This window comes from Nannospalax galili, unplaced genomic scaffold (genome assembly GCF_000622305.1).
Source record: "Nannospalax galili isolate Female #2095 unplaced genomic scaffold, S.galili_v1.0 scaffold169, whole genome shotgun sequence".
Classification (NCBI taxonomy): Eukaryota; Metazoa; Chordata; class Mammalia; order Rodentia; family Spalacidae; genus Nannospalax; species Nannospalax galili.
Genome location: NW_008360327.1, coordinates 498,994 through 526,823, shown reverse-complemented (window position 1 = coordinate 526,823; position 27,830 = coordinate 498,994). Strand labels below are relative to the sequence as shown.

At 49.3% G+C, this 27,830-nt stretch overlaps 1 protein-coding gene across 2 annotated transcripts; it reads right to left on the bottom strand.

Annotated features, from left to right (window-relative positions):
• On the bottom strand, positions 1 to 27,824 carry Smad7 (SMAD family member 7). Of its 2 annotated transcripts, none has more exons than XM_008825889.3 (4): positions 27,004 to 27,824; positions 25,649 to 25,702; positions 20,122 to 20,196; positions 1 to 2,087 (listed from the first exon to the last, which is right to left on the bottom strand). In XM_008825889.3, the coding sequence occupies exons 1-4, from the start codon at positions 27,614 to 27,616 to the stop codon at positions 1,549 to 1,551; spliced, it is 1,281 nt and encodes a 426-aa protein (XP_008824111.1). In that variant the 5' UTR covers positions 27,617 to 27,824; the 3' UTR covers positions 1 to 1,548. The 2 variants fall into 2 exon arrangements, with proteins under 2 accessions (XP_008824111.1, XP_017651814.1); XM_017796325.2 differs by having other exon boundaries at positions 20,122 to 20,193.
• Between the last annotated feature and the right edge of the window lie 6 nt (positions 27,825 to 27,830).

Here is a 27,830-nt window from a genome sequence, read left to right as displayed (position 1 = left end):
TGAAGTATACATTTTAAAAATTGTTTAATGGAACATAAACTCCTTTAGAAAAACATTCAGCTAGGTGATAACACCCATAGAAAAAAACACCAATCTCGTGTTTATCTTTTTTAATTTGGCATTTGTTATTTGCATTTATATTAAAGCAAAGTGCATCTTTTCTTTATTTTGTTTATACACATTGCACAATACATAAATAATGATGCTTATAAAACGTCTTTATATTTACAAGTAATAATATATTTATATATAACATAAAATACATTTTCTTTAATAAATTTTTTTAAGGAGTCCTTTCTCTCTCAAAGCACTACAATGCTAAATTTCCAATGAGAATGCTTCTCTTGTTCATTTAAACCTTTGTAGTTAGAAAAATAGCTTATGTTAAAGTCTAAACATGCTCATTGAGCTAAGAACAGTGTCAAAGTATCATACGAGTGTATGAGTTGAGAGAAGAGCTGGGTGTCAGCCTAGGATGGTACCTTCTTTATGATGAACCACACCCTTCTTGGTAAGAAGGAGGGCCACTGAGCAGGTCCCTCCCGGGGATGCCCCTGGCTGGTCTACAGAGCTCAGCACACAGGCTGGGGGGCAGGGTGCTGAGCTGACTTTCCATGTCTGGGAGAAACTTGATGAAACCAAGGCAGGGGACAGGTTGAAGGGCCTGACAGGACACTGAGTAAGCAATACTGTGACTGGGTTGCCCCGGCAGCCCTCGGGAAGCCCATCTCAGAGAGATCCAGGAGCAGATGGCAGAGAGAGAGAGAGAGAGAGAGAGAGAGAGAGAGAGAGAGAGAGAGAGAGGACAATGGCAGTGGGGTGGCAGGAGGGAGACATGAAAACAATTGGTTCTGGTTCAGCCTCTAGCAGGCTGGCTTCTCAGAAGCCTATAGATAGGCCTGTGTCCTAAAAGGGGGAGGGCAGGCAGGGGCTTCGGCAGACTGAGGCAGACCTTGGCAGCTGCTGGAACACCCACTCAGGTACTGCCTTCTGCCCCAATGAGCATGTCCAAAGGGTGCGGGAGACACACAGCTTGGAACCACAAGCCTCTCAGCTGGGGAACATCCAGGAGGAACACAAAAAGCATGTCATTTCCTCATCAGTTGTTCATGCACACATGTGCGCACTCAGACACACACTCACACATCCATTCCTGACAGGTAGAAGTGCTGATCCTAAGGGAAGGCGCTGTGCCCCTTTCATACACTGTGTTTGGCAGTGATGACTTTTGCTTCCCCCTTTCCTATTTGGGTGTCCTGCCAACCACGCCCACCCCCTTCAAACCTCCCCACCAACAATTCATTTCATAAGCTATTTCTCAAAGAACAAAACAAAACAGAACACAAATAAGAACAAAGAAAAAAAAAAAAAAAAACAACAACAACAAAAAAAACCCAACAACAGCAACAAAAAAAACCGACCAAAGAGTTTGCATGAAAAGCAAGCACTCAGGAGGGAAAGATTAGCAGCAAAGTAGTTTGAATGGTGGCCTGCTCGGCTCACGCTCCGTCCTGTCCTCTCCCTACACTCCGGGCTGTCCCCACACAGCTACCGGCTGTTGAAGATGACCTCCAGCCAGCATGGGCAGCTGCTGATGAACTGGCGGGTGTAGCACTGGCCCCAGCCCTTCACGAAGCTGATCTGCACAGTGAAGCCCGTCCATGGCTGCTGCATGAACTCGTGGTCGTTGGGCCTCTGCAGGCTGTATGCCTTCTCATAGTCGAAAGCCTTGATGGAGAAACCGGGGAACACCTTGTGCACCAACAGCGTCCTGGAGTCCGGGTTGTCCAGTGTGGCGGACTTGATGAAGATGGGGTAACTGCTGCGGTTGTATACCCACACGCCATCCACTTCCCGAGTCAGCTGGATGCCACAGCCGATTTTGCTCCGAACTTTCTGCACCAGCTGACTCTTGTTGTCTGAATTGAGCTGTCCGAGGCAAAAGCCATTCCCCTGAGGTAGATCATAGAAGATGTCCAGGGAGGGCTCCTGGACACAGTAGAGCCTCCCCACGCGCGTCTTTTCCTCCCAGTATGCCACCACGCACCAGTGTGACCGATCCCCAGGCTCCAGAAGAAGTTGGGAATCTACAAAACAAAATGGCAGACATAGGTGGTGATGGTGGGGATTGGATTCCAACAAAACATATATACACATATATGTGCACACAGGCTCATGTGAGTCCCCAGAACCAAAAAGAGGGAGTGATGGTGAGTCTGGACTAGGGTCCACGGAACTCCTACTGGGGAAAGGACATCCTAATCCACCTTTAAGTATATGTTCTCTCACTCCCATCTGGTCAGGAATCACACCACCAGTGCCAATGCTTATTTATCCCTGAGGAGCAGAGGCTGGGACCCTTGGTAACTTGGTCTAACTGTTTTGAGCTGGACAAGGCCCCAGGAATGACCTAGAATTATAGATATTTCAGCTGGATAATGCCTTGCAGGCCAGCTCCTCCAGCCCCTTGTCATCCAAATGAGAAAGCTGGCCTACTCCTGGGTAGTGACCCAGTCAGACTAAGAAGCCAGTTGGCCCACACACTCTGCAGCCCTTGTGCTAGTCACCCAGTTCTCAGATCAGAGTCTTGCTCATAAGGGAGCTATAGCTGGTAAAAATTAAGATGAGGATGGTTTGAAGGCAACAAAACAAAACAACAAAACCCATCTATCTCCCTGACAAAAATCAACTGTGTGACACAGCAGCAGTCTGTACATAAAAGTCAAAAGATGCCATGTCTAAAATGGATGTGACCATCCTTCATATGTTCCTTCTCTGCCAGCAGCCGAGAGGTGCCTGCTCGCCTCTCCAGTTTCACCCTGTGCAGACCATGTATTCCTCCGGCACCCTGCTCCAGTCTGTCTCCCCCCTCCCCCTCTCTAGCATGTCCAGTCACTCGGCTTTTCCCCTACCACCCTGGGGTGATAATGAAGAGGTGATTTTCCTAAGCAGGAGCTCTGAGGACTTTAAAAAGAGGAATCAGGGCCACCACGCCTTTAATCCCAGCACTTGAGAGGCAGAGGCAGGTGGATCTTTGTGAGTTCAGGGCCAGCCTGGTCTACATAGTGAGTTCCAGGACAGCTGGGGCTACAAGGAGACCCTGTCTTAAAAAAGACAAAAAAAAAAAAAAAAAAAAAAAAAAAAAAAAAGAGGGATCACGTAGAGAAAAGCCCCTTCCTCTCCTCCCCCTTGCACTGGCATCCTACTACCTCCTTAAGCTCTAACCAGCAGAACAGGCCTCAGGAACGCTGTGGTTTGTGGCAGTAGGGTGGAGACCGGAAGTCTTGTATTTGTTAACAAAAATGGGGGAAGCAAGGGAGAAAGATGAGGTGGGGGTCAGGTCCAGAGTTAGAGACCTCCTGCCTCTCTCCAGCCCTGGCAGAGCCCTGAAGGTGGGGCTTTGTGTGGGAGGTGTTTTCTTGTGGCCTTTGTTGTTTCAGAGAGTGATGAGGGCTGTCCCCATGCAGGGGCAGGAGGAGGAGGACTCAGCCTTGTGGGTAACCCAGGGCAGCCTGGTACATCAATCCATTCCAACTTTTATAGGCATGTTAGGACCTGGGAACCAGTCAGCTCCATTGCTTTTTTTTTCATCATAAGTTTGCTACCCACAAAGGCAGCCACACACACACAAACCCTGAGCTGCTATTTTGTACAAAGGACACTCCCCACCACTTGCAACTGACCTCCCCAGTCTATCCTTGATCAGGCAACTACACACAAAGGGGACGCCAAGGGCTCATTCTTTCCTTGAATCCCCACTGAAAATGAACCTCACAAACCAACCTGCACTGTCCCCTATCCCCACTACCATGAATCTATAAAGTCCAAGTATGTGTGAGACTACAGGTGTCCCGAGCGTAAAGGCGTGTTGTACATGTGACAGTGTTTGTATGCACGCTACACACACACACACACACACACACACAAACATATGAAAAACAAGAGGGACAACGGTTCTGAGCAGAAGGTGACTCATCAGGCATTAACTTGTTTCTGCAAAGTATCCATCAACTGCTAATAAACTCCTGAGCACAGGCAATCTTTGAACCTTCTTGCTGAGGGAGCTCAGCTCTGAAGGCCACACCAACTATGCATACTATCATTGGAAGTAAGACACTCCTGGCCCAAGTGTACTCCTGAAGTGACCCAACTCCAGACCACAAACCTGTCCAGGGAAAGACTCAGGGAGTGTCTGGGAAGAGGGAAGAGGCTGGGGAGACCCTCAAAGGGGCCTCACAATGCTTTGTTTTGTGCAGCCCAGCCCCATGAAACCTGGCACCGGATAGCAAGGATGGGGGGAGGGAATGAAGGAAGGAGGAGGGAGAAGGAAGAAGAGGAGGAGGAGGAGCCTAGGATCAAGTTGCCCCCATGCGAGGCCTGCTGGCCTCCTCAGCAAGGGGCGGGGCCCTGTCTGCCTGGCAAAGGCATCAGGGACAGAGCAAGCTGGTTGAGGCTGAGGCCAGAGGCCTGATGGAGGAGAAGGAAAGAGGAGGGGAGAGCATGCCTAGGTTTCTCTTTCATCTGCACAGCCAGTCTACCCGACAGTTTGCTTCCAGACATCCCAAGGAAAAAGCCTTTTTCTGTTGAGGTTAATGGCCCAGCCCAGATAAACGACAGGGCAGTGTGTGGGTGTCCCCTGAAAGTTGGCTTGGTGCCTGCAGGGAGACCCCTGCTGCTCCTCCCAGCCTCCAGCCCCAGACAGGGCAGTTCTATCCCCCTCATTTCTGCCCAGGCTATTTTTGAGCACAAAAAGGCTCTCTAGCAAACTCTCAGCCATATTGAAGGCCCATGAGCACACACCTCGATTCTGACCCCACACCTTGTGAGGACCCAGCACAGCACCACACAATGGCAGTACTCTGCTCTTAATACTCTGCTAGTTGGGCTCATTTCTGGGAATAGCCCAGCATCGTTTTCTTAGGAACAGTTCCCTGAATTGGGCACACAACCCACAAAAATCTCCCCATAAAGGTTGAAGTATGTATTTCGCTCCTGGGGTTTCCCAGGACACATGGACAGGGCCCGAGAAATCACCATAGGAACAAGGCCAACTGTGGCCTCTTCTCCAAGCTGAAGCTCTCAAAGCAAAACTCAGCATCCCTTGTTCATTTCCCTCGGCTTTATAACCTTTTCCGGTGTTTTCAACTTCTCCCCCTCCCCAGAAAACTGTACAGGGGCTTGTTTTAAAACTGTATGTGTTCATTTTAAAGCATCCAAAAGAAAACCTGTGTTGTAAAAAGCTCACTAATCAGATGCCTGCTCACAATTTTTTATTACAGCTGAGGGAATTTTTGGAGCAATACCAGAAAAATGCTGAATCTGCCTAAAATTCTGTTAAGGTGTTTTCTCCTCCCTTCTTCATTTTCCTTAATGCATAAAATCTTCCCTTCAAGGAAAAGGGGGAGGTTGAGCCAAGAAGAAGATTGTCTGTATGGTACTGGGGAACGCCACTGAGCAAGGAGCACTTGGTCTCCAGAAGAAGCTGACACCCTCATCACAAATGAACAAAGTAGATAAACACTTCTAGACCAGCGACTCATGATCATGAATGGCTTTCTGTGTCCGGGTTACCAGACCCCAAAGGCCACATTTTAACAACACAACAGATCTCACCATTTAAAAATATTTAGGGTTGGTGAGATGGCCCAGTAGGTAAAGGTGCTGGCTACCAACCCTGATGCCCAGAGTTTGATCACCAGAGACCACATGGTAGTCTCTGCAAATTCTCCTTCAGACGTGAGTCATGCATGTGCAGCCATCATCCACCCCCAAACCCCACAACAATAAAAATTAGCTAAGAAATTTTGAGAGCTGGGTGTGGCAGAGGCAGAGGCAGAGGCAGAGGCAGGCTGATCTCTGTGAGCTCGAGGCCAGCCTGGTCTCCATAGTGAATCCAGGCCAGCTGGGGCTACAGGGAGACCCTGTCTCAAAAAGATCAAAAAAGGAAAGAAATTTTGAAAGTGTGAGGCGATAAGGAAGAACACAGGGAGAGGGAAAGGCTAAGTTCAGGGTCTCAGTTACACTATTTCTGGTCTCCAGGTCATGGAGTCAAACATGACACCATGAGACAAAGCTGTTCCAGAAACATCTAATAACACAAGCATCTGCACACAGAACAAGCATTGATGTGGAGAGAGGGAATCCCCCCAAGATTTGAAGCTTTTAAGAGACAAACTTGACAAGATCAGAGTGGATAGAGCCACAGGAACTGGCATCAACAGAGGTTAGTTGTGCCCAACTGCCAAGACATGGGATGGTAAGTAGCAGATGGCAAGGGAGAGGGTCTCATCCACTCACCTCTGTGAAGCACTTGGATTATAAAGTGTTATTTCTCTGCCAAGGTCCAAGGGTTGATGAGCCAGTGAGCTCCTCCTGCCTGGTCAAGTCAGGCAGGAAGGGCACCCGGGCAGCAACACTGATCCCAAAGGTCTTTCCAGGCAGACTGGGGTAAACGAAGGGCAGACATGTAGACACAAAGGCACACAGCAGTCTGAACCACAAACATTGACTGCCACACCTCACTCACCCGGGTCCAGGGTCCTCCCTTTTCAGGACACAGGCGCCAACAGTCATTGCCCCATCCTGTCCTTCTGCATCAGACATCTCAAAGGTTAACAGTGGCTTTGCCCTGCTCCTCACCCTATTCGGAAGAGCTGGCTATTCTGAGCTCACCCAAACCACTCCAAGAACAGGGACAAATAAAAGGGGAGTCCGGCACCAATTCATCTAATCTAGTCTCCCTCCGAATCACTGCAACAAAGATCCTCGTTAGCCTCCTTCCTAAGAGGCAAATGATCAAAACCCAAGGCCAAATGGGAAAACTACCAGGGGTTGGCTTGAATCTGCCACGCTCACAGATAACACAGGTTAAAATATAGCTACGGTCTTCAGAAGATTCCTAACACTACTCATACAACTTTTGGCTTGGGGTAAGTTGCCTATAGGAGCTGAAATGCTTCAGGTTAACGCTCAGCCTTGAGAAAATGCTCAGACCCAACCTTATCCCCGTGTTCCTTCACCAAGTGGATCAGAAAGTAAAGTCTGGGCAAAAGTGGATTTTTTTTATTTCATGTTCTGCAACATCTCAATGGTAGCTGGACTGGTGAACACGCAGAGTATCATGGAATCTCCTTCAAATGCCAGGGTGTTCTCTCAGATTCCTGGGTCCAATCAGTAGAACCCCAACCCCCTCCAACCCCCACCCTTGTCAACCTTGGTGGGAGACTTGCCCCCATCAATCCCACAGGTGGAAAGAGAGGTCTGGGCCAGTGCTGATACTCAGTAGGCATTTCTACGCACAAGTCCTATTCCAAAGGGCTCAGAACAGCCCTCAGGTTGCACCATCATTGTACTTTCAACAAGAGCAAGGCCTACGTCAAACACCAAGGAACGGAAGATTCATGTAGGGTGAGCTGTGAGCAGGCAGCAGAAGCCCCAGTACCTAATGATCCAAATGCTGGGGGGGGGGGGGGGGGGGCGGACCCAAGTAAGGGTACAGTTCCCTCAAAACAAGAATGGGGTAGTAAAACAGTTCCTTTGTCATCAAGGTCACGCTGACCTGGCCCTCCCTTGGAGTTGCAGTATCAATTTGACTTGCCTATACATTATATCAAGGAGATTGGGCCAAATGCACCCAGTTCCCTTCTGGCCCTGAGGGTTTGTAGCTGACTATGTGGTGCACCAATGCGACCCATCAGTAGTTCACAATGCCAGTTCCAGTTATTACCACTACCTTCTAGAGAATAAGAAATCACTTTGATGAGGGTACATTTTCACATTTAATTTGCAAAAGAAAAGTCTAAAGAGAAAGAAAGGTTTGGGTCAGATTTTGCCACTTTCACCTCTAAACCAGCTTCTTTAATTTCAAACTTGAGTTCTTCACCTTTGTCACTTGGAAAAAGCTGAGGCCCAAGGACAAAGCTTCTTATCATCTTATTTCCAGGGTCTACCCAGGCTTAGAGTCCTGAAGTTTCTCGTCTACCACCATCTTCCTGCAAACTCTCCTAAGCATCCATACTTGACAGAACCCGCTGGCCTAGAAGACTGATTAGCAACTGAGTCCTTATAGACAAATCATGATGGATAATCAATTACCAGTGCTAAGATATACTCCCTACCCTCCCTGGTTCCACCCAAAGCCCTAGTGTCCAAGTCTGAAGCCTCCAGCCAGGGGATCCCTCCTTAGAGAACTATTTCGCCAACAGAATATAATTGAGGGTAGCACAGGGCAGAGGAGGGAAGCCACACAAATCAAAAGCTCCTGTCTGTCTCGCCAGTCAGGCTGACGCGGCTTCCTGTGGCCCTGTGTTCAGCCACACAAATTATAACATGTACCCGGCTGCCTGCAGCCACTGCTGTCTGAGGCCAGCTCTGCCCAGCTCTAAGAGGCTCAGAGGAAGGGTGGGGACTCCCAACCCAGCCAACTCCATTCATAATATTTACAGTAAATGGGCCTCTCTGGCTGCTGTTGAGAGTACATCCAGCCTAATTACCTCTCAAGTTTGACTTCAAGGCTCTTCCCCTCCCCCTCCATGGTGCATGACCCCCAGAATAACTCAGCAGTCATTTCCAGAGAGGGAGACCCTGCACTTGCAACACCTGGAGCCCCCACATCTGGAGCAGCATTGTCAGCTCACTTGCCTTCTCTCTTGGTATGTATGGGCCTGGCTAGCCTCTAGAAGATGTAAGAACTGGGACAGCCAAGCAACAGAAAGTTCACCTGTGTCCAAGGGCATTCACATCAAAGCCCTCTCCTCGCCCACCTACCTGCCACCTTTGGAAGTCCAAGAGCCCCTAAATTCCAGATCTGTAGAGCCAGCACTAGATGCTAACGAACACACAAGAATCCGGCAAAAATATCTTCCTCATCAGCCACCAAAGCCCTTCTTTTGCTTCTTTTCACTAATCATTTCAGTAAGTATGTTAGCTATATATTAAAGCTCAATAAAAATCTTAATATAGTATGGCACACATGCATGAAATGCCATAATGAAACTCATTACTTTGTATGCTAACTTTAAAAGGGTTTTTTAAGTGTAAATGGGATACATTACAAAGACAATTTTCCAAAAAGACAAAAGTCCTCAGTTATACAGAACATAAAACCATCTTGTTTTTGCCATGGGCCTCACTTTAATAAAGCCACAGGCTACACTGATCCTGGTTCCCAAAAGGTATCCCAGAACCCAAAATCCTCTTTCCCAATCTTCCTGACCAGCTCCAACTCAACTCAGGTTTTTCTAGAGGATAGGAAAACCATCAGAAGACTGGAAAATACACTGAGAAACAAAAGTCCTTTTCATTCCCCGGCCCCCACCGCCACCAGGCTCCCCTTGTTCCATAACAATTATGAAAACTGTTGGATGGGGAAGGCATTTTGAATATTTACTGCATTCCAACCAATAAATTCCAGTGCAGAATCTGATGGAAAGGTCTCCCTCTCCAGTGAGCTCCCTCCCAGTTCCCTCCCTTGCTCCCTCCCAGCTCTCATTCTTCTTTACAACCCAGGACCAGGGCCTGGCCGGGCCGGGGTTGTACTGTACTTACAGAGAAAAAACAACAGAAAGACAGCCTGGAGACAGTGTGCAGACTGGAAAAGTTAATCATTACTTCTGTCTGCCTCTGTAATCTAATCTCCCCAGCTTGGACATACTCACTGCTCAGCCATCCCAGCCCTTTCATCCCAAAGCAGCCAGGACCTCCTAGGCCTGAGCCTCCCTGCCTGGGCTCCAGCCCCACCCCTCCAGAGCCCCTAGAAGTCAAGGAAATGGAAGGCTATGAAAGGCCTCCCCCAGACAGGAGCGCTGTCACAAGGCCCTAGAGTCCACCATGCATGGCTGCCCTTCTGTAGTGTGGCCTGAGCACTTTCTTCTGGTCTCACATGATGAGGGCTCCAATCTGGCTGGTACTTCTGTGGGCTCTTCACCCCCGCCCCCTGCTGCTGTCTCTGTCTGTCTGGGATGTACTCTCAAAAATTGGTGCAATGGTAATTATGTTAAGTGTATTTTACCACAGAAAGAAAAGAGAAAAGGGTGGGGTGGGGGACAGTTCACTGGTAGAATGCCGGGCTCACATGCTGATAGCCCTGGGTTCAATCCCCTTCTCCAAAGACCGCCATGTACAACCATGATCCGGCTCTCCTGAACACAGAGTTTTAGAGTGGGGATTTCCTGGAGAGGCTGGGGTTCAGTTCAGCAAAGCAAAACTCCCTTGAAATGTATGGGAATGTGTTTTACTAAGCTGAGAGTCCTCAGCTTTCACAGATACTTAGAAGACTTTGCAAGCCAAGAAACACAAAGTACCATAATCTTATTTTAAAATGAAGAGACTGGTAAATTCCCAAATCCTGGGCCCCCTCAAACCTCTAATCCAAGAGCCAAAGGATAACATATCTTAGGATGAGAGATCAGAAAGGGATTTGGTGACCAAGGTCAATATTTTCCAAGTGAGAAAACTCATGTCCAGAAACAAAATAATGGCCAATGTAGCCAGCTGGTGGCCAAGCACCCCTATTCTGTCCAGAACCAGTCAGGCTCTAGGACCTAGAGGATGTAGTCTCCTCCACTTAGAACTGTAAATTTAAGGGGGAGATGGAGGGGAAGGACACGAGAGGAGGGGGACAACCCTGGGACTTTTGACTCTTTCAGGAAATAACCCCCAGCAGTTTCCGTTGATACTCCACAGAACTGGAGATGGGGCCCATCTATCTTTAAGTACTAGGCACACCCAGAGCAGGGAGAACTTTTTCTTTTCCCTCTTGGTTACTGATTAATGAGGGGGAGGGGTCAGTACTGCCAGCCATAGGCTGACAAGGTCCCCAAGCACTGCAGAGCTTAACAGCTCAGATAGCCCTTACTTATCCTACCGGGAAAGAGGCACTTACAACTTCATTAGGTGACTGAGAGCAAGGGAAGGTGAAAAAGGGGGCTAGGGACTAGGACAAGGGACAAGCCACCCCCTCCAAAACGCAGACAGGTAAGCCTGCCACACAGAGTCACAACTTGGCTCTGAATTGCTTTTGTTCCTGATGAGCGAAGGTCCCATCTCAAAAAAGTAAAAAGGATATACAGAAAAGAACAAACCCAGGAGCCAACCGCAGTCACTAGCCTGGTCATCTGTGCATCCTTTGGCTAGGAGACAGAGGCTTGCTACTCTGCAAGATGAAACTGGAGTTAAGACCAGTTCTTTCATTTCTGCCTTGGCACAAGCCCCAAGCTAAACCAGCATTCCCAGCCGTTTCTTCGGAGTGGGACACCACAGGTGAGCAACCAGGGTAATTCAATTAGTGGGTCCTCAGAGCTCACAGAAGCCACGGCTGGTCCTTAGGGAACCCACAGGGCAGGATGAGCACAGAAATGAAACATCTTGGTAAGTGCATCTTACATCACTATGTGCAAGCAACCCCAGGCTAGCCACTATCTCACTCCCATGGGGCTAGGCCTCCAAAGTGGTCTTGACCTTCAGATTTCAAATTAAAATGCAAGATTTACAGCCTCTGATGATCGTCACAGAGGGAGCCCACTGCAGTTATAAAGGAAGTGAAATTCCTGGGTTCTGAAAGCATCCCACCTCTCCGGCTGTCAAAATATTGGATACTGTCCAATAAGATTATGCCTACACCAGTGGTCTCACAAAGAAAGAACTCTGGTCACCTCTCTCATGGGCTCTGTGCCCCCAGGTACCCCTGCACCCCCAGGTACCCCTAGGGTCTGCAAGATGGGTTATTAGCATGCCTCTGTAATTACTGCTATTATCAGCAAGGAGGGAGGGGGAGCGGGGAGGCAGATCCCTGTTTATCCACAAACTTTGCTGTGGTTCAGCTCTCAATAGAAACAGGCGCAGGGTTGATGACTGAAAAGCCTTGTCTACCTCAATCACCTGACAGCCATCCCTGTACCTCTGCTAGGTGGGCAGGCTCCATAAGAAGCTGCCCCTACCTTCAGCAAGGCTTTTGCCTGCCTTCCATCCTATAGGGGCCTAGATCCTGATCTTCCATGATGCACAGGGCCTGATCCATAATAGGTGCTCAGGAAGTACTTGCTAAACGAATACACCAGAGTCATATTGGCTTCTTCCAAAACAACTGGCCCACCCAGCTTCACACCTGGCTCAAGGAGGCCCTGCGAACCCACCTAGGAGTAGGAGGGGGTACGTGACTTCCCAGCCAGGCCAGCCAGAAGGGCCATAGCCTTCTCTTGGCCCCCGTGCAGGTGGGAAGAGGCACCCCCCCCCATCTCATTCTGGGTTGAATGGGTGCCTAGCCAGAGATGGCACAAGCTGAGAGGTGTTTCCAAGGTAGGCGCCGGCCCGGCAACCTCTGTGGGCACGCCACCTGCCCACAGCATTCTGCTTTGGCGTCCTGCTCTGTTTGGACAAGTTACCCTCAGCAAGTGTTCAACAATGCTTTTACACACCCCAGGGCTCTTGTTGTGTTATGAAAACAAAACAAAGCAGGCTAAGGAAAAAAGCTGGGAGGGTGGGGGTGAGAGGGAGTGCAGAGCAGCCAGCCACACACAGTTTCTCTTTCTGGTCTCCACCCTAAAATGAAATGGCTCTGTGGCAGCACTGTCTCATAGCTCCAGCCACCAGAACAAGGGCACTGGCGAGAGAACTCAGATTCCCAAGGATGAATATGAGGATGTATGTTCTCCACCCCACTATGGGGCTGAATCCAGCCCTCTTTCTCAGAGGGGAAGCTTCTGGATGCACTGGTGGCCACATGACCCAGTTACAGGACCCAGCTATACCAGTGGGCTGTGAACCAACCCCCTTTCCTACCCTGAGGAGCGTTAAACCACTCCTGGGGGACAGTGGGAGGGTACACAGTGATAGCACTGAGGTCCAAGCTGCCTGATGCCAAGCTTCCTTTCAAGCGGACAATAGTAGTTGAAAAAGGCTAAGGGCTGGAGTAAATTCCTACCTACCCTCACCAAAAAAACAGGGTTTTTTGCAAGTTAAAACTGAGCTAATGACACTGGGTGGGGCTCAGAGCTCAGGACGCTGCAGCCAAACCAAAATTAGCTTCCAGCCAAGAGCTGTTTGGCCTCACCATCTGGGGAAGGAAGCTGAAACAGTCATGAAAGATTCTTTAGTAAACCGGGAAATAAGGCTGCAGTTAACATTTCAACTGAAGGTGACCCTTCTGGTAAAATATTTTTTTTAATAATAAAAATAACACAAAGTTCTCAAACAGTCTCTTTCTTAAAGAAAATGCCCTGAAAGTTCTCATGGGAGTAGAAGGGAAGGAGGCAAAAAAAATTGCCCAGGGCCAGCCGTCTCCCCAGCTACTGCTACTGCCTTCCATGAAAACTTTTTTCTGGAGTTCTTCTCAAAAAAGAGATGATGCAATTTCCTGTCTTGTCCCAATATTTCCTGTTAACTGACAAGGTGAAAGTTGTCACTATATTTTAAATAACTATCCTAAACGCCATTAAAAGTTGACCTTCCCACCCAGTTCCCATTGCTATTACAACCTGTCTCCATCTTAAATAAATACTGTTGTTTTCTACACCTTTAAGAGTAGGCTTAGTAAAGAGCCAAGTTCTCCTAAAGCAGACATCACTTCTACAGTGGCAGTTCCCCAGGAACTGGGCCAAAGGCTGGGATACTCAAGGTGACCTCATAGGGAGAAGCAGAGGGGCCTGGGGGTCGATAAGCCCCATAAGGAGCCAATGTGTAGAGGCGAAGTGGCTGTGATCAAGCGAATGCGGCTTTCTTGGTGTGTTAGCCACTAAATTGAGGACTGTGCCTCAGCAGTTAATAATATCTTCCCGCTGAAAATAGCCCGAAGAGGAAGCCTCCGTGTGACAGTAGGCAGGCGGCCAGACACTGAGCCATTCAATCCTCAGCGAAAAAGATGCTAGGGCCAGTGGTGACCTCCCAGTGGCCGCATTTACAGTATCCTCTCTCAGGCTCCTTCAAAGGGTCACCTGCCTGCCCCAGAACACAGGAGGGATGCCAAATGGACCAGAGGCTTGGATGGCCTAGGAAGGGTCTAGAAGCGGGGCTTTGGGAGCTACCCTTTGTACCCTCATTGACTCACTGTTACTATGCTGGGCAGGGCAAGTGAACATGGCATCTGGGGCAAAATAGGAACAAGTGTACTTCCTCTCATCCATATGCCAGGCAGAAAGTTCAGACTTGGGGAACAAACCAGAAGAAATTTCCTGCCTAGCGCTTCTGCAACTCACATGTGAAAGGGGAAGGTTGGAAATTCAACACTGAGATGCACCTGCCTGTTCTGGGGAAGCTCTACCTAGCCTGCTCTCAGGTCACCAGTGTGCCCATAGTCCCAAGAGACCTAGGCATGCTATGGAAACAAACATATCGCATCAATAGATCCAGGACCCGTCTCTCTTTTCCAAAGTTCGTTGACTGGATATCATTTGCATATATTGAAAAGTTACTATGGGTCACATTTTTAAAAATTGTGGTAAAATACACATAGGATGAAATATGCCATCAGACACTGGGTACATTCACAGAACTGCACAGTACTCACCACCCCAAGGAAACCCAGGCCCAAAGGTCACTTTCACAAAGTCACTCACAAAAGTAAAACACACGCGAGAAAAGTACACAGGTCACCATTTTCCTCAAATGCTTCTACAATCAAGCAAAAATCTCCTTTGAGAAAAAGCTCAAATTCAAGGGAAATGAATGTGTGAGCAAGCCCAGGAACCAGCACTTTCTACTTAAAAAGAAATTCCACCAGGCTGAAAGACCTATTTTAATTACATTTTTTGTGGTGATCACTAGGTAACCTGATTCACTGTGTAAGACCAGGTGGGCCTCCAACTCACAGGGATCTGCCTGCCTCTGCCTCCCAAGTGCTAGAATTAAACTAAGACAACCTGTTTCAAAGGTGCTGCTCAAAGTTGAAAGCCTAGACGGAAGTGAACAAAGAACAACCTGGGGCTGGGGCTATAGCTCCAGGGTAGAGCTCCTTCCTACTGTGCATGAAGCCTTGGGTTTGACACCTCTCCCAAAGAACTTCAAGGTCGGAGGGGGGAGACCTATTATTATGGAATAGTAATAAAGCAAAGGAAGCCAAATGATCTCGAATCTATGACACTTCCTCCTTTCTCTGCCACAGAGATTGTCTAGATCTAGCAGTCCACAGTCAGTTCTGCTGAGAAGAGGCCCAAGTGGGACTGAGGGGAGGCTGTGTGCTAGACCACAGCTAAAAGTCACAATACCCTAGCCTAGCCTTCCCCTGGCCCTTCCCCCTTGCTGGCTGGCTGGGTTCTGCCTGGGGACAGGATGCAAAGGCAGCAGCCCATCTAGTCTAGCCGGCAGAGCAGCCCAAATTTGCTCCACAGATTTTTAAATGCTGTCACCCTGCATTTAACCCCTGCCTGACTGCCACATTCTTTCCAGGACAAAAGGGGTTTTATCAGGGAGTCATTCTCCAGGGGCGGGCCCATGACCTCAGGCACTACAGAAGAGGCCAGCCAACAGCCTAGATGCTGCCTAAGACTGGTCTACACCAGGGCGTGGGTTTGTACCAGGTAAACCGCCCTTGCCTGGAGCCATTAGACTGGTTTGGTTTTAGAGAGATGTAGTCTGCATCCTTGGTGTTCCAGACTGCCATTTCTCACAGTGGGCAGAAGGGAATGGGTGGTCACCCAAAGCCCTCAAAGCCCAAGTTCAGGACCACTTGAATAAAAGAACAGCTGTGAGCTCCTTGGTGTGTGGCACACTCACCTTCCAATGGCATAAGAGACCTTAGATAAACTATAGTTTACAAGTTCCCAAGCGGGAAGACCACTTGAACAACGACAGCTGTGAGCTCACTGGTGTGTGCCCCACCCTCACCTTCCAACGGCATTAGAGGCCTCAGACAAACCATAGCTTACTAGTCCCCAGGCGGAAAGAGCCATGAAGAACACAACAGGCACTCAGAGCCCAGATTCCTAGTTCACTATCACAATTTCAAGCTAGACAATAAATACTTGTTTATATTTAGCTGAATGACTTTCCTTAAACCAGAATACAGCCATCTTCCCTGAGCTACTTGGTTCAAGCCCAAGTGGGCCCTTGGACTGAGCCAGGACAGCATTTTCAGATTATATGGGTGTTTTTGAAGGTTCTCCTCAGTCACTAAGATGGATCCCAGCAGAGATTGGAAGAGACAGACTTGTCCTTGGAGTTGACTTGGTACTGGATCAAGGCATTCCCACCTCTTAGAAATCAAATCCAAGGGCACTCCCACCAGACTTAGAAACCAAAAGTAAGACCTTAGCAATGGAATTGGCCCTACTTTCTGTTGGAGGAATAATATCCTTCCATGACTGCACAGCTAGGAGATGGGGTTCCTTCAACACCCCTAAGACTAATGAGTGCTTTCATCTTTAATGCCACCCCACCCCAACCCATCCCTGGCTCAGTCTAAGAGAATTCCTTTTTAAGTTTAAGTATCTACAAATGCCTGTGGGCCTCCAATGCTGTTCTGATGGGGACTTCCTCAAGGCAGAGGCGCAGCACTAAACACTGATATATCTCCAGGAGATGGTTGAAGGCAAGGTCTACATCTGAGTGACCTAGCACAAATGAGACCGTGCTCTTCTACCTATCCAGCCAGGACTCCACACAGAGCAAGTGCAACCCTCCTCCCACCCCCAACTCCAGACAGAAGCTGCAAAGATGACAGCTCCTAGACCTGCTCTTTTTCCTATCAACACAAATTCTTGCCATCTCCTCCACTGAGATAGACACAGAAGCTTCCCAGCTATGTCAAACTCTCACCAAGGTAGCTCTCCCCGACTTGTTCAGTTCTAAGCAAGGGCCTGACCTAGATTTGCATGCCTTCAAAAGACATTAGTATTTAGTGCCCAGAGCGCTAAACCCAGGCTACCACACTGCAGTTCTAAACTAATCCCCAAATACCAGCCCCCACACCTCAGGCCACATACTCAAGGAGAAACCATCCTGATGGGAAGAAACTCCATGAAACAGGGATCCCAGACTCTCTCAAAGCCTGACTGTGGGCATTTGCATGCTCGTGTGTCAATACATAGGATTGTCTGTCTGTCTGCAGCGCAGACACACACACACAGACACAGACACACAGACACAGACACAGACACACACACACACACACACACACACACACACACACACACACACAAGCTTGCACAAAGCAATCCATCTGTCTCAGAGAGCCGGCTGTCAGAAATGAAAGTACAATCTCCTGGAACCAAATTACTGCCTTCTAAAAATGTCCCATTTTCCCAGACTGAGGAAACTTGCAAGGGTGGGGTGTGTTTCACTGCAGGCCCCTAAGGACCTGGCTTGTCATTCCCTGCCCCCCCCACACCCCCCAAGCTGCAAGGCTGGAATTCCAACCTGCAGCCACTCAGCTGCTCTCAGGCTTCTTACCCACCCACTCCCCTTCCTCTTGGGTTGGCTGGCCCCTGGGGCCCTTTGTGAGGACGCAGGAAAGGGAAAGGCCAGCCCTGGAGTCACCCCTGCATTTCAGGAGGTGATAGGCCTTTGAGCATACCCCACCCCCACCTCCAAGGCACCACATTTTCACATTCGGCTGTTTTCTCTTTCCCTTCTTCCCTTGCCAAGAGAATCAAGCTCTGGCTCATGCTGCCGACCTTCCTCCCACCCTAAACTGAGCCCCATTCATTAAGCCTGCTCTCAGCCAGGGCAGGACAGGAAGGAAAACAGCACATAGGGCCTGTGAAAAGAGACTCAGAGAGGTTATTTCAGGGGGGTGGAGGGAGCAACCCATTGCTGGGGTTTTCAGTGCTCCCCACCTTGATTGATGCCTGTTCTGCTCCCACCCCAGCACCCACTACACTAGCCCTTTCCCAACTCCTGCCTCATTCGGTCGGTCATCCCTGAACCCCAAGACCTCATCCTATACAAAGCAGGCACATCTAGCTGCCTGCCCCCCGACCCTCTTCATGATAAGGAGGCCTGGGCTTCCTACACTTATAAAACCTTCAGCCCAGGCTCACACAATCACCTTTTGGGGGCATTCATACTACAAGTATAGCAAGGGTTTCTCCTTGCCCATCACTTCTCCTCCAGACACCCCCAAACCATTGGCATTAACCCAAAAAGATCTTTCTACAACTTCTCCCCAGGCACATTATTAATACACAGTTCCAACTACGCACAGAAAGAAGAAAGAACTCCAACTTTGAAGCCTTGGGAATTAGTAAATCAAGAGCTAAAATTCAAAACAAATGCTCTTTCATGTGGAGGCCTTCCTTTTTTTTTTTTTTGCTTTTTGCAGCTTTGTTACACTATGCCATCCCTTCCAAGACACACCACTCCTTCCCTCCTAGCAACTCCTCATTCATCTAAGAGGTTGCAATCACTTTGGGGGAATGGATGGGGGGAATGGGGGGGTCACTAGATTGCTGCATCCCTGTTTCTTTCTAGCACTGAAGGAGCTTTGGGAAGCAAATGCCCACCCATCTCGGGGTGGCTGCCTGGGTCATGCCGTTTGGCTCCCAGGGTAGGGTGAGGAGCTGGTGGCTCAGCCTGGTGTCGTCATTTCCTCCAGTAGAGGAGACAGACAAGATGTTATCAATAAGACAAACCTTCCGAAAAGCCCCTTTCAAAAGCTACCACTTCCCTTGCTTATTTCATGTGGTTTGGAGGAGACAGGCTCCTCCCTGCACACCCAGGGCTTAAAAAATAAAACTAGTTAACAACATCCTGAGTGTTATTTTGCTCTGACTTTTCCTCGACTGGTCCTTCTTTCTTTCAAGAACTCTCACCTCATTCAGCCTTAGAAAGCAAAAAAGATGTAGGGCCTTCCTTGCCACACTGGCTCCCTCTCAGTCATTAAGGCCTACCCCTCTCTTCTCTGCCCTCCCCCCTTGGGGGGGTCCCTCTTTTCCAGCTCAGTTCTCATTAGAAGCTTTGCGTAAACAATACCCTGGGTCTCAGATAACAGTCAGAGTACACACTGCACTCAAATCAAAACAAACAAGGGTCTCCCTACAGTCATTTCTCAGCAATCTCAATTCCTGGAGCAGAGAGGCTGGTTTATCAGTCTAGAATGGACTATACCTGAACCACACGTGCAGGCCAACAATTGACTAGCCAGTCAAGGGGTCAGTCACCCCACAAAAGAGAGTGAACAGCAGTTTTACAATTTCCACTAAGGGCTGATACACCAAGACCTTCTACCAATGGCCCAAAGGCCTAAGAACTCTGCTGGAATTTCCCCCACCTCCATGTTACTTTCCTGCTTGCTTTAACTAATTCTCAGAAAATAAATGATGGCAAGAGGGAAGAAAGAGGTCTTTTAAAAAGGATCACCTTCACGATGCATTGCCAGTGAGCTGCTGTTATCACCCTATCCTGTCATTAATCAGGGACAATGATGCTGCAGGGTCTCCCCAGGGTACCTCCTCCAATCTTCAAGCACCATCTCTCTAGGCCTTATGGCCCAAGAGCCTCAAAGAAAGCCTGCCCTAGAGAGAAGCAGCTAACTACAACACCCACTGTGTGCCGTAACCCCTGCCCTGCTGCTCCTAGGCCCATGTGCTACAGAAGATACAAGCTCTAAAGGTGGGTCTGTCTTCTTCAATGTACCCACATAAGAGTAAGCGAAAAAAGAGCTTCAACGCATGAAATCATGACACCAAAGGGAAGTGCTTTAAGCCAGAAGTTTCTTAAATTAACCAAGAGGGGTGGTAAGATGGTTTAGTGGGTAAAGGCGCATGCCACCAAGCCTGGTAACCCGAGTTCGATCCCTAGAGCCTATGTGGTGGAAAGAGAGAAACAACACGCCAAAAGTCATCTCTGACCTCCACATATGAGCAGTGGCACACCCTCACAAAGACACAAACAAGTAAGTAAATGTAAAGACACTTTTTAAATACAAATAACCACCAAACACTTGTCACATACAATCAGTCCCCAGCTGACTAGTTTCCTCAGGCCTGGGATGGGCGGGGTTGTGATGAATAAAGGGCCACAGGAAGGCAAGCTGAGGTTGCCAGTCACTCCAATGTGTCTAGTTTTAGGCATATAAAAATGAGAATGAGTTCCAGGCCAGTTGGGGTGGCAGAAGGCCACCCCCATCCCTCCAGTCTCTAGCAATTTCTAGAAACATTGGATTTGCCAAGAAAATAAGATAAAGCATCTTACCTGAAAGCCCCTCGGGGGCCAGATAATTTGTTCCCCCTGTTTCAGCGGAGGAAGGCACAGCATCTGGACAGTCTGCTGTAGATTCAGAAAGGGAGAGAGAGAAATAAATACATAGAATACCAACACTCGTCTTTATGCACATTCTGAACAGCGTGAAAGAAGGACCACACATTCCAAAGGGCTGACTCGCAGGCCCGATGCTGATTATTAATGGTCTACTCAGCTTCATGGTCCAGTCTAAGACAGACCACAGCACCTTGTCACCCCGTCTGGGCTCCAGGCGTCTAGTTAATCATTAGTCAAGTCAGGCTCAATCACAGACTGGCTGGAATTTCTGTTGTATTACAAGTCCCCCATTGAGAAGATCAGGTAATTCCCAAGGTCAAAAAAGGTTCGAGGCATACTTTCTCAACCCTGTTTGGTCTTTCCCCATCAAATACAAAAGTTTCCTTTCTACTATTCCCACAGACAACAGCAGTCTTTAAAAGACATTTCTTTTCCTTTTTAATTGAAATCTAATAGAAAATTTGAGTAAACTCACTGAATTCTACCAAGGATTCACCTGTGTATGCCCCATAGGGTTCAAGACAGAACCTTCCCAGCAAGGCTCCTAGCTGGAGGGAAATGCTCTACCTGCTTCCAGACTGGTCCAAACCGTTCTCTGGAAACCTTCCCAGACAACCCTGGTCTACAAGGTTGCCAGCCTCAGTTCTTGGAGAATCTTTCTGGCCCTGTTTCCTACCACTGTCTTCACTGGTCCTTATCCTACAGATCCCTGTATTCTCTAACTATATCCTCTATTTCAGGTGCTCAGCACAGTGACCTTGATGTTAACAAGGATAATGACCATTCCAGCTGAGAAAGACAGACTAGACTCCACAAACACCCTCCAAGCAATTAAAAAAAAAAAATAATGCCATGAACCACAACTAATTAGTCCCAAAGAGCACCAATGCAAGGACCCTCTAAGTTTCTCTTGCAGCACTGCCAATGTCAAACTTTCCCAAGTCCCTGTAGAAAGCTTGGCTCAGGAATGGGGTCCCCAGCTCCATAGCAAATGCACTATTGGTTTGTGAAGAATCCAGTTCTCCTACCCAGGCTACCAGGCTACTAATAAATGTCCCAGAGGTGTGCATTCTAACTAGAGCCCCTTGGCCATACTGGCAAACAGTTATTCAAACCAGAAGAGCGATCTAGATGCAAGTAGCCTGGACAACCAACCCCCTCAATAGTCCGGTAGCCACTTCGAATTCCTGACAAGGGGATGGTGACCATCAAGCCTGGCCTACACATAGCCCCCAGCAATCTGCTGAGGATCCCTTCCTCTCTTGCATTCTCTCTCCCAGGCTGGAAGAACCACTTCTCAAGAACTCTACAGTGGGGAAGAAAAAGGGAAAGTGCACAATTGTATAGGACTTGCCTGGTATGTATGAGAAAAAAAACCAAAACTCTTCTAAATGGCTGATGATGGGGGTAAGAGAAGACTATGTATACAACCTCATTTCATTAGGGTAGAGGATAATGCCTAACAGGAATATACCGCTTTACAGGATACACTTAATCAAATGAAAACAATAGGGGGAGGCAGGAAAAGGAGTTCCTTGTCAGAAGGGGCAAGCCTGTACTTTCTAGACTACTCCACTCGCCCCACCATTTTCTAGAGATTGGCTTCTCATTCCCCTCCTCCACCATCCCCAAATGGAAGACACCCCACATTAAACAAGATAATGTGGGCATGGCCACGCCCCCAACTCTGGCTGGCTCAGTGCCAGGGGCAAGGTGTATTTCAAAGGAAAAGCCTGGTTTCTCTGGGCAGAGCTTCTAGAGACCTCAGTTAGGGTGTCAGCCTGTCTCACATCAAAGGTGAGCCAGCTCTACACTGCAACCACAAGAGATTTTTATGAAATGTGCTCGGCCCTTCTGCAGAGCCTTTGATCTTAAGAGGGATTTACACATTAATTAGGCCTCCCTACCACCCCTGTGAAGCAGCAAGGCGTGTTTGTTCTACAGACACAGGTAAACTGAGGCGCCACTGACTAGGCCTAGGGGCCACCCAGTGAGCTAAGCCACCCCAAAGTCCAGTTCCTATCCTTGGGCCTCCACTCCCAGGCAGGCCACCAAGTTGTAACCCTCTTCTCTGGAGTTAGTTGGCCAAGGTGAGCCAGGTCTCCACCATCTGGACTAGCCCCAAGCTACTCCCTGGCTTACAAAGGTTAAATGAGCCTGACCTGCACTAACTACATCTCTTACCTACAGGAAAGCTCTACAAAGTTAAGAGACTCACCTTCCATCAGTGTCTCCAGTTCCCCAGAGCCCAGGCTGGCAGACACAGCAGAGCTGAGCCATTCCTGGCTCTCCTCCACCACTACAGAGTACGAGCACCTAATTAAGTCCTAGGTTCAGTGGGAGAAAGAGACACATCCCCTTCTCCCAGTAGTTCCAACACAGTCTGCAAACTGGAGCCTAGGGAACTTTTGAGGGCATTGTACCAACTGCTTCCCTCCTCCCCCAACTTAGTTCTAAGCTTCCAGGTACTGTTGGGATCAATATCCCAGCTCCAACCAGATATATATATATATTCAGTATACCCCAGCTCTGCTCCAGGTATTCCATCTAGCTGGGAACTCAAAGCAGCCCTTCTTAGGGAAGCACACTGTACTGCATTGAAGTCCTCCAGTTTTGAGACAGGCACGTCAATCTACTTGAAGAATGAATGGTAGAACCACAGAGTAAATAAATAAATGATCTAGTCAAAACTCATGCATAACCTGGACTTTTGATAATCCCAGCACTTGGGAGGCAGAGGCAAGCATATCTCAGAGATTAAGACCAGCCTGATCTACATAGTGAGTTCCAAGACAGCTGGGGCTACTAGGAGACCCTGCCTCAAAAACAAAGAAACAAAAAGACCTAAATTAACAGAGCCATATCTGCAGGCTAGATGCTAAACTTTCTGTCAGGCTTTGAAGGTTGTATATCACTGGGTTCCCCAACCCAAGCATGAAGAGGTCAGCCCAGCACACACAGCACACCCGGTCCCCAGCCTAGGTACACAGCAAACCTTTGAACACTAGATATAGAGCACACACAGGAAGCAGAGCCATACAGCTATCTCTCAAGCATCCCTGCTCTACAATAGCAAATTCTTATTCCTTGTGGGATGGATAAGTCGAAGTGTCTTCATGACTTGCAAAAGCCACAAGCCACAGCCACCTTGCCCTGAGGTTTAGGCATGTCTAACACTGTTTTGCAGACAGCTGTTTGGGGAACAAACACAACTGGGTGTACCTAGTCCAGGCCAATCCAGAGGTTGCAGCTTAGCAGCTTAAGCCATCACAAATGGAGTTCCTAGTTCAACCTGCCAGGACCTCCCAAGGCTCCTACAGCTCAAGGATACCAGACCCCAACCCCTTCCCACTGCCCCCTCTCAAGCAGGAGACTTCATAAAAGGGATTCCCTTAGTTGTGCAACTGTTTAAGATTTTAACAGTTGTCCATTTTTTAAAAACCTTATTGCCTGTTTCTCCTAAGTAACCCTCAGGCTGGGAAACTAGAATGGAAGCTGCAGCACTAAATCCCCAGGCCCAATACTTTCCCAAACACTATGGGGGGTGTGGGGGAGGCAGCAAAACCCCTTCCAACTGTCTAGTCACAACACCCCTGGTCACTGCACAGCCAGCAAAACCAGCCCTAGACCATTCCTCTTAGGGGACTTCTCTGTTACTCTCACTGTGTTCTTATACAGTAGTGCCTGGTTTTTTTGTTCCTTTTTCTTGTTTTGTTTGAAGCTAAACATTTGGGGTGAGTAACCAGCTGTCTGGGTTTCCAATTGGCAGGTTAATCACTTCCTATTGGAAGATCTGGAAAAGGTTGTTGCTCCCCTCCTTGGAAATGGCACATTCCTGTCTTTGTGGCTTCTCTGTTTACACACATTTTGCTACCTAATGTCAACACTTGCTAATGAATAAATATATCACTCTACTCCCAGAAAATGAGGTCCTGGCCTGCCAGAAGGACTGCTTAAATCCTGGGAACAGATTTACCCAGTATCTTTGTGACAAACCCAGGAACAACACGTAGCCCTTCTTGTCTATGGAGTTTAGAGGCTGGGGTAAACATCTACCAGGGTCATCTTCACCTCTGGGGCCATAGGGACTTCTCTCTTTTAAGGTTAATCTCCACATTTGAAGAATGCAGAGGTGGTGGAGGGGGGAATAGGACTGCCATGGTCCCTTGGAGAAGTAAACTCAAAAACTCAGGCAAGTTATAGCCATTAGGAAAACAGTTTGGTAATTCCAGCCAAAGTTTGTTACAAATACAGAAAGCTGGTTATCTCTTCATTAATGACCATTTATCTGGTGTTTTGTAAATCGAAAGCAAAATATCACATGCTTTGCAGGCCGCCTATTAAGACAGGCACCAGACAAGCAGGAATGCCTTCCCAGCTTGAGGAAGCTGGTGGAGCATGGGGAGGCCTGGCTAGACAGCATGGGCTTCACTTACATGTTCATTAAAGTATTTAATTTATGACAACGCCCCAGCAAAACTTTTAATTAGCCGGGGGGGGGTGTCAAAACTCATGAGGTGGAAGGACTTGTAGACTCCTAAGCACTAAATGGTGTCCAACCCTTCACTTTTCCTTCTCTTAGAACTTTAGCAAAAGAAAAATGTCAAAAGTGTTACATTTTTTGTAAGCAGCAGCATTAACAGGCACAAAAGCCAAAGCTAAAACCTGTACTTTCAGCAAATGAATCTCCTGCTGTAAAGGAGGAAACAGGGTTTGTCTCTGCTGTCATTCCCAATCTGTTTTGCTGACCCTGTCCCCTGGCACTGTCAGCTCGGAGGGATGGGCCCTAGTGCTGCCAGCCAGAAGTTGAATGCAGACAACCACAACAGGGCTGGTGCCAGTCTCAAAAGGGCTTCTGCCCTGGCCCCATGCCATCCTGTGACAAAGCAACAGGCAGGCAGAGCTATGCTGAAAACTTTTATGAGTCCCTCTACCAAGAATTCTGAGAAAATCTCAGGAGGGAGCTGACTTATTGATGACTTGTACGGACAAACTTACTCCCCTCTAACGTGTACCTATGTATCTAGAATGCCCAACTGTGCACTCCAAACCCAAGTCTCCTCTGCACCTTCTGAAACTATCCTCTGGTTCATTTACCCATCCTTTCCACAGATTCTTCTGGCACTTAGAAAGTCTCAATTTTTCCATCAACCTGTCCTATTTGGCTCCCAAGACATTTAGTGGATTAAAAGCCTCCATGTGCTAAAGCTGAGCTAATTTTGGTTACACAGTGCACATAAAAAGAACAAAATGTAAAGCATATCTAGGAAACCTCTTTAAAAAAAAAAATTCCAACCACAACAACAGAAAAATTTACCAAATCAAATATCCAATATAGGAAGGCTGTAACTACCTTGAAAAGTCAAACACCTCCTCAGGCTCCAGCCAGACACAAAAATGTTGATTCTAGAGAGTCTGGCTCTAGCCTAAGAAATGAAAGACTTGAAAAGCCTCTACTCACCAGTTGGTTTGAGAAAATCCATCGGGTATCTGGAGTAAGGAGGAGGGGGAGACTCTGAAATTTAAAAAGTAAGAGGATATAAAGGACGGGCCATGAGAAAGAGAGATAGAAACTTATGATAACTCAGGCATTCTTTTAGCCCAACTGTTTGTCTTAGCTGTGGGGGTTGGAGGCAGGGCCGCAAGGCGGTGATTGCCTTGATATTTAGCTGTCAGATAAACAAAAGAGGCCGCCTGGCGCCAGCCTCGGAGCTCAGCTCCTCCACGTCTGCGGCCGTCGCCGCCGCGATCGGAGGGCTCGGCTGGAAACCACCGGCCCGGCTGCGGCTGAGCGTCCTAGAACTCCAGACCCCGCTCCCCCTGCCCTCCACTACCCGGGCCGCCCCCAGGAGCGCAATTCACCTCCGCCCTGCCTCTCCGCTTGGCACCGCAGCGCCAGACAAGGGTCCTTCTTCCCGGCCCACCTGGGGAAAGCACCCCAAGTGTGAACTTGGGGGACCTGCGAGTAGTAGGGTACGCCCCTCCACCCTGTGCACGCACAAAGACAAGGGGAGGGGGGGTGGAGGAGCTAAGAGGGCATAAGGATAGGTGCCTATTCAGGGTCCCAGCCGTGAAGCCCAGGCCCCAAAGCAGTTAAGGGGCAACAAAGTCAGAGCAGTGCTGGGTGGGCGGCGGGAGGGTGGGGCTGTCAACCATCCTAAGGACCACTAATTGCATGCTTTTTCTGAGCGAAAGGTAAAAGTAGAGGCCACCCAACTTCTCCAGACTGCCTGATCCTTTTTACCCCGAGGCTGACACAGCTGAGAAAGGATGCCTAGCTCGGCCTCCATCCTATTCCTCTGCCCCCAAACTCCAAAGCTCTGAGGCCGGGTCAGTATCTGGGCCACTTGTGCCGAACGTGACCCTCCTACTTAAGGAGCGGAGACTTTCCAGCTTTTATAGCTAGTTTCTTCCAGCCTTCCTTGGAGGGCCTGGACTTACTCCAACTCGGCCACACACCTCAACGCCTTTCCGGGTACAGGAGAAGCGTGATCCCCACTTCTTTCTGCACCTCCTTGCTGACCCGTAAATGAGGGTATCTGATTTTCAACTGCCTGTCTGTCTGGTGCAAGCAGGAGCAGTATCCATGGATTCCCCCTCCCCGGCGGGGGGAGGGGGTTGGTGGTGTTAAGTGCAATAGGGTGAGAGTCAGTGGGGACTCCAAGGATTGCTCTTCGAGTTTCCCTAGTCCCGTCTCTGATCTAGTCCCTTGCCTCCTCCAGGAGAGGATGTGTACAACACACACACACCCCACAGACGGGCATTTCTACCAGCACTTCCGCGCCAGAGGGAGGGAAAGGTGGACGCAGAACTTACCTAGTTCGCAGAGTCGGCTAAGGTGATGGGGGTTGCAGCACACCAGCTCGGGGTTGATCTTCCCGTAAGATTCACAGCAACACAGCCTCTTAACTTCGGAGGAATGCCTGAGATCCGGCCACCTGAACACTTTGCACAGCAGGAGGGGGAGCGAATAGGGCGAGGGCGGTTGCGCGGGCTGCGCGCTGGCGGGAGCCCCCGGGCCCAGCCTGCAGTCCAGGCGGCCGGGCAGCAGGAGGCACGCGGTGCGCGTACCGCCGCGGGACTCCACGGCCTGGAGCAGCAGCTCCAGCTGCCGCTCCTTCAGTTTCTTGAGCACCGAGTGCGTGAGCGCCTTCAAATCCGCCTCGGCGCCCCCGGCCGCCCCGGCGCCCGAGGTTGGGGGGTGGGGGTGGTGGTGACCTTTGGCACCTCGGACCGCCTTGCCCAGGCAACAGCCAGCCCTGCCCACGCCGCCGCCACCGGCCCCATATGCCCGTCCGTCCGTCGCCCCTTCTCCCCGCAGCTCGCCTCCTCCGCCGCCGCCCCCCGCGCCCTCCTCCTCGTCCTCGCCGCCGGGCGCACGGCTCCTCCAGAGACGCCGGACGAGCGCAGATCGTTTGGTCCTGAACATGCGGGGCGAGGAGGCGAGGAGAAAAGTCGTTTGCCGGCTAAGGAGCGAACATGACCTCCGCACACCATGAAGAAGTCGGGTGCCGAGTTGGGGCAGCAGGCGCAGGCGACAGCAGCAACAGCAGGGGCCCTGGCAGGAGCGGCGGCGGCCCGAGGGGCGCTCCGTGGCATGCGCCAGTCTCCCGGAGGCCGGGGCGCGCGCGGGGGCCCAGGGG